General features: G+C 49.9%; 1 protein-coding gene across 1 annotated transcript in view; it reads left to right on the top strand.

Annotated features, from left to right (window-relative positions):
* Positions 1-684: 684 nt before the first annotated feature.
* The window catches only part of EAH_00049310 (hypothetical protein, conserved), a gene marked incomplete at both ends in the record, with an annotated part of 12,069 nt that continues 6,230 nt past the window's right edge, over positions 685-6,523 (top strand). Inside the window, 13 exons of the mRNA XM_013391353.1 lie at positions 685-706; positions 918-1,018; positions 1,326-1,555; positions 1,861-1,912; positions 2,174-2,255; positions 2,353-2,499; positions 2,749-2,863; positions 3,099-3,206; positions 3,620-3,725; positions 3,905-4,024; positions 4,299-4,366; positions 4,615-4,718; positions 5,679-6,523. The exon at positions 5,679-6,523 is cut by the window's right edge and continues 118 nt beyond it. Of these exons, the coding sequence (XP_013246807.1) occupies positions 685-706; positions 918-1,018; positions 1,326-1,555; positions 1,861-1,912; positions 2,174-2,255; positions 2,353-2,499; positions 2,749-2,863; positions 3,099-3,206; positions 3,620-3,725; positions 3,905-4,024; positions 4,299-4,366; positions 4,615-4,718; positions 5,679-6,523 (2,100 nt within the window). The remainder of the gene's footprint in view (positions 707-917; positions 1,019-1,325; positions 1,556-1,860; positions 1,913-2,173; positions 2,256-2,352; positions 2,500-2,748; positions 2,864-3,098; positions 3,207-3,619; positions 3,726-3,904; positions 4,025-4,298; positions 4,367-4,614; positions 4,719-5,678) is intronic.

Raw genomic sequence — 6,523 nt, 5'->3', positions numbered from 1 at the left:
TCTCCTTTCTTGCTGCTTCTTTGTGCTGTCTCCTTTGTCTCTTTTGTCTCCTTTCTTGCTGCTTTTTCGTGCTGTCTCCTTTGTCTCGTTTGTCTCCCTCCTTTCTGCTTCTTTGTATTGTTTGCTTGTTCGTTTGTTTGTTTGTTTGTTTGCTTGCTTGTTTGTTTGTTTGTTTGCTTGATTGTCTCTTATTATGTTTGAGGTGTATGTGTCTCCTTGTGCGGTGTCTGTCTCCTTTTCTTTCTTCAGAGCGGCGACTGTTACTTCCCTCAAGACGGCTATGACTACTCGCAGCATTTGGTTGTAAGCAGACAGACTGTCTCCTTTTGTCTTTGCTGCTGCTGTCTCTGTCTCTACTGCTGCTGCTGTCTATCTCTCTGTCTCTTTTGCTGCTGTGTCTGCCTCTGCAGCTGCTGCTGCTGCTGCTGTCTCTGTTTCTGCTGCTTCTGCTGTCTCTGTCGATGATGTTGCTGTCTCTGTCTCTACTGTTGCTGCCTCTGTCTCTGTCTTTGCTGCTGCTACATCTGCCTCTGCTGTTGCTGCTGCTGTTACATCTGTCTTTGCTGCTGTTGCTGCTGTCTCTGTGTCTCTGTCTCTGTCTCTAAGAGTTTGGGTGGAGGGGCCTTCCTGGCACACGAAGGCGGCAAGGAGACAATTGAGCGCGAGGAGAAAGAAGCAGAGACAATGATGAGAAGAGACAAAGAAGGTACCTCAAACCCTAAACCCTAAACCCTAAACCCTAGGCCCGTATCCTGAAGTCTTTCACGTTGCCTCGTCTATAAGCAACTGCGCAACAGCAACTAAAGCAGCAGCAGTAAAAACCAGTAGCATCAGCTGCAGCAGCAAGAACAGCAGCAGCAGCAGCAGGAGCAACCTTGTGCAGTGCTGCTTGTGTCTCCTACTGTCTCCGTTTGCAGCAAGCCAAGTGCTGGCTGCTATGGAGGCCTCTGAAGCCTATGAGGATATTGCTGACGACTTCGTTGCCTCCGCCTTAACAGATGCAGACGGCAAACAATGGGTGCGTCTAGGGTTTAGGGTTTAGGGTTTAGGGTTTACGAGTGTTTGTGGATTAGAGTACAGCTAGCTGGCTGGCTAGCTAGCTTTCGAACTCACTGCCTAGATTGGCTAGCTCTGCAGCTTGTCGTATAGTGAGCTGTCTAGACTAGCTGCCTAGCTAGCTGTCTAGACTGGCTAGCTGCATAGCAAGCTGCATAGCTAGTTGCATAGCTAGCTGCATAGCTAGCTGCATAGCTAGTTGCATAGCTAGCTGCATAGCTAGCTGCGTAGCTAGCTGGGGATGTGGAGTGTAGCTGTTGATGCCTCAGGCCCCGGATGAGAAGGAGTTGTTGTGGGGTTCGAGGCCCCCTCTGCTGCCGCCAGCCATTGGAGACCTTCTGTTTAAACATATAGAAGAAGGGGACAGTGCAGAGTTAGAAGAAGGAGACAGTGCAGAGATAGAAGAAGGAGACAGCAGCGATTGGGGCTCCGAGGAGACAGAAGACAGAAGAGGAGACACCCCACAGCGGGAGAGACACCCGAACAACAGCGCTTTATCGTGCGTAGAGACAAAGCGAAGCCTAGTCTTCATGGGCCAGGGTCTAGGGTTTAGGGTTTAGGAGGGTTTTAGGGTTTAGGAGGGTTTAGGGTTTGGGAGGATTTAAGATGTGGAAGGGCTTAGGGTTTAAGAGGGTTTAGGGTTTTAGGGTGTAGGAGGGTTTAGGGTTTTGGGTTTATAAAGTCTAGGGTTTAGGGTTTAGCGTCGAGGAGAGTCTAGGGATCAGGAGGGTATAGGGTTTAGGAGGGTTTAGGATTTAGGGTTTAGGGTTTAGGGTAGGGTGTCTGCATGCGTTAATCCTGCAGACAGCGGCTGGAGCAGCTGCTAGAAGAGTATAGAGAAGAATGCATTGGCGAGGTGGGTCCTTGTGTCTCCTTTTCATCTCTCTATAATAAACAAATAAACAAACAAACAAACAAATAAATAAATAAATAAATAAATAAATAAATAAATAAATAAATAAACACATGGTGAAAACCCCCGCGATAGTTTTTCTAAGGGGCTGAGCATACAGAGGGAAGGATCTTGCCGGAGACAGGCTCTAGCTGAGGGTTTAGGGTTTAGGGTTTAGGGTTTAGGGTTTAGGGTTTAGGGTTTGGGGTGTACGTGGTGTTGCAGCTGGATCCTGAGGAGGCTGAAGAGAGCGATTCATTCTCTGCATATGAGGAGTGCTTTGATGATTTTTTAAAGTCTCAAGAGCGTGGGTGTCCAAACCCTAAACCCTAAACCCTAAACCCTAAACCCTAAGGGGCAGGCCTGAAGAGCGCGCCTCAAACGTGTCTCCTTGTTCTTTGCAGGGACCCCGGGTCTGGAGGGTGTCTCCTCTCGGGGGAGGCGAGGGAGCTGCTGCAGCGACAGCAGCAGCGGCAGCAGCACGAGCAGCAGCAGCAGCAGGAGCAGCAACTTGAGACGAAAAGATGAAGGGTTTCGTCTCTGTGAAATGGGTGCGTCTCTATTGCCCATGGGGAGGAGACATACAGCCCAAGAGGAGACTGTCTCTTTATCTTAAAGACTGGCTGTCTCCTCAGTGGCTAGACTGTCTCCTTGCTATAGGGGCTGTCTCCTTAGTATGAATGCTGTCTCTTAATTCTCGAGACTGTCTCTTAAGTGTCTCTCTCTTGATTATGGAGACTGTCGCCTCTAGGGTTTAGGGTTTAGGGTTTAAAGCTTTGAGGTTGTGGCTGTTCCTGCAGATGAAGACCTTCGCAACAAAACCCTCGCGTTAGCAAGAATGCAAGAAGAAGAAGAAGAAAACGAAGCAACAGTGCATGCAGCCCCGATGCTGCCTGCTCGCGCTCGCCCCACTTGGTTAGTTGAGGGTTTAGGGTTGGCGTTTAGCCTGTAGGGTTTGTTCCGAGGGTTTAGGGTTTAGGGTTTAGGGTTGAGGGTTTGTCTGGAAGGCATATTGCTTAGAATGTGTTTGTAGGGGTTGGGGTTTGTCGCCGTTGTGGTTTATGGCTTGGCGGAGATTGTCACGGACAAGTTAGGGTTTAGGGTTTAGGGTTTAGGGTTTAGGGTTTAGGGTTTATGTTTGTGTGTATAGGGATGGCGAAACCATTATGAGTGCGAGGTCTGGGGTGTCTGTACAGCCCCGTGCAATTCTTATTGGGTCTTCTCGAGCTAGCAAAATGTCTCTGACTCCTTTCTTAGCGTAAGAGGAGACACATTAATTAATTAATAAGCTTGCTTACTCTCCTTCTATTGCTAGTGTTGCTGCTGCGGCAGCTGCTGCTGCTGCTTTTGTTGCTGCTGTTGCTGCTGCTGCAGCACAGTGGGCAGAAGAAGCGAGGAGACGCTTCGTCTGTGTTATTTGTTTCTGTCTCTTTTTTAAGGAGGAGACACTTCCTTTGTGCTGCATTCTTTCTGTCTCCTTCACGATATGGAGACAGTTTGTTAATTTCTTCTGCATTTTATCTGTCTCCTTCACCACGTAGAGATAGTTTATTCTTTTGCGTTTATCTGTCTCCTTCACCAAGAAGAGACAGTTTATTATCTTGCATTTATCTGTCTCCTTTAGGAGAAAGAGACAGTTTATTCTTTTGCGTTTATCTGTCTCCTGAGCAGAACACATGCTGGAGCTCCTTTAGGGGCTAAGGGCCCTTTGGAGGGACGACGGGCGCAACTGCCTCCGAGCGGAGACGCTGAGGAGACAGCAGTTGAACTGCCAGAGGTGAGAGGAGACAGTTTTGCTGCTGCATGTTTGTTGTTCGTTTGGGGCTGTCTCCTTCGGTGTGTGTCTCCTTTGTGCTCTTTTACTCTCTTTTGTCGTGTCTCTTCTTCTGTTCATATCTTTACTGTCTCCTCTTCGCCTATCTCTTTGTCTCCTTTGTTTGTCAACTGTCTCCTCAGGTCTCTACCTACAGACCTCGCGGGGAGACACCTGAGCAGCGAAAGGCGCGCAAAGCTGCGGTGAAGGAAGCGCAGCGAATTCTAAGAGCCAACAAGAAAGCTAACAAACAACTCCTTAAGGTGCTGCTGCTGCTGCTGCTGCTGCTGGTTTGGCTGCTGCTGCAGCACTTACTGCTGCTGCTGCTGCACTTCCTGCTGCTTCTGCTGCACTTACTGCTGCTGCTGCTGCACTTCTTGCTGCCTCTGCTGCTTCTGGTGCTGCTGCGTTTGCTGCTCCTGCTGCTCTTCCTGCAGCCGCAGCAATCTGCTGAAATACGGTGAATGGCGCAGCACTTTTGGGGGTTGCTGCGTTGCTGATGCACATGCTTTGTGTCTCCTTTTGCTGCTGCTGCAGGAGGAGACAAAGAAGTCTCAGGCAGCACAGGCCCGCATCAGTCCCTTCGACGTCCGCCCAGGAGTCCGGTACTTCAAGCTGTGAAGCGCAGCAGCAACAGCACCAGCACCAGCAGCAGCTGCTGCTGCTGCTGCTGGTGTGTCTGATAGGGATGGGGATTGCATGCGTTGCATCGTCTCTCTTGTATCTCCGCAGCAGCAGCCCGCATAATGTTGCTAATGTTGTAGGGTTTGTGTTTTGTTTGTTATAATAACAAATTGCTGCTGTATGAAGTTTAAACTTCTTTAGGTGTGTCTCCTCGTGGCTGCTGGCTCAGCTTGGGCGCGGCACAGCTGCTGCTGCTGCAGCACAAAGCTGCAGCAGCACAGAGCAGCAGCAGCACAGAGCAGCAGCAGCACAGTAAAGGGCCCACATCCACTCGTACATGCAGGCCAGCTAGCTAGCTAGCTAGCTGCCCTAGCCAGTCGTGCATAAGCCTAGCTAGCTAACTACCTAGCTAACTGTCTAGCTAGCTAACTAGCTAGCTGTCTAGCTAACTGTCTAGCTAACTAACTAGCTAGCTGTCTAGCTAACTAACTAGCTAACTAGCTAGCTAGCTAACTAGCTAGCCAGCTAGCTGAGCTGGATCAACATACAGCCCAGCTAGTTAAGGGGGTAAGAGGTCTAATTGCTGTTAAAAAGAAGTGCTGAGGCTGTGAGAGGAGACAGCAGAATTAGTCTCTCTGTCTCTCTTCAACTCCCAGGGCTGTGGGGCCCACAAAGAGGGGACGCCGAAACTGCAACTGTGTGCATGCAGCCTGTGCATAATAATAATAATAATAATTATAATTATTATTATTATTATTATTATTATTAGCAATAATAATAATTAATAATAATAAGGAATGGACTCTTTTATATAACAAGCAACAAACCCTTTTAATTAAACAATAAACCCTTTTAATTAAACAACAAACTCTCTTAAATAAACAATAAACCCATTAAGACGAGCGAAAGGAGACAGGGGCCCCCAGGGGGGCCCCCCTAAACCCTTTTGTGTTGCTGTTGCTGCGGGCATTCCTTTGTGCGTAAAGAAATAATATAAAATATATAAATCTTGTTAATATATCTGTTTGTTTGGGGTGTATATACACCTCAGATGCAGAGACACCTGAGAAAAACAGAGACAGATGATGTTTATGCTGTAGGCGAAACCTGCTTTAACTGCAGGGGCCCCCGGGGGCCCCTTCCTGATGTTGATGTTTGTGCACAATCTCTTAATTCAAACAAAACCTCAAAACATTAACTTCTTTTTTATTGTTCTTTTTATAAATAATGCTGTCTCAGCTCTCCTCCTCTGTCTTTGCTGCTGCCTCCCTCTCTCTGCTGTCTATGCTGCAGGCCGCTCGCCTATGGGCCCCCTAAGCGCAGCAAACAAAGAGGGGGGTAATTTAGGGTGCTCTTTAGGGGCCTCTGAGGATCAGGGGCCCCCGGGGGGGCCCCCAGGCCTGACAGAAGGCTTGCAGGGGGGCCCCCAGGGGCCCCGGGGGGGCCCCCCAACTCTGGAGGGAGGTTGGCAGGGAGGCCCCCAAGGGCCCCCAGGGGCCCCCTCTGGACTGACAGGAGGGTGCGATGGGGCCCCCCAGGGGCCCCCAGGGGGCCCCTCTGACCTGGCAGAAGGCGGGAAGGGGGCCCCACAGGGGCCCCCAGGGGGCCCCACTGGCCAGGCAGAAGGAGGAAAGGGGGGCCCCCAAGGGTGTGGGTCTGTGCATGCATGCGGGTGTGGGGTGTATGAAGAAATAAGTGCTGCGGATATTGAGGTGTATGCATACCAGTTGGAAGCAGCAGGTGCTGCATTAACTGCTTTTCATATGACGAGGCAGGCTCAAATGATTGAAGAGATTATGCAGCATAACATCAGCCTCCTTAAACGCAGCAGCAGCAGCAGCAGCAACAGCAGCAACACCAGCAGCAGCGGGGGGAGCGAAGAGACAGATTTTGCTTCTTTGCCGCTGCTGTGCCCCCCTCCTCCTCCTGTACCTCAGCTATCACCATCACCACCTGCAGCAGCAGCAGCAGCAGCAGCAGCAGCAGCAGCAGGAGAAGGTTTATCTGCAGCCCATTTCTCGTGGTTGTTTGCGTCTGCTGCTGATAATGAGAAGGAGGCTGCAGCAGCAGATGCTGCTGCTTCATCATCTCTTTCTTTATGGAGGCGGAGACTTGAAAGGAGACACTTAGAAGAAGAG

This window comes from Eimeria acervulina, genomic scaffold (genome assembly GCF_000499425.1).
Source record: "Eimeria acervulina Houghton genomic scaffold, Eah_scaff794, whole genome shotgun sequence".
Taxonomy (NCBI): domain Eukaryota; phylum Apicomplexa; class Conoidasida; order Eucoccidiorida; family Eimeriidae; genus Eimeria; species Eimeria acervulina.
This window is presented reverse-complemented; position numbering and strand designations above follow the sequence as displayed.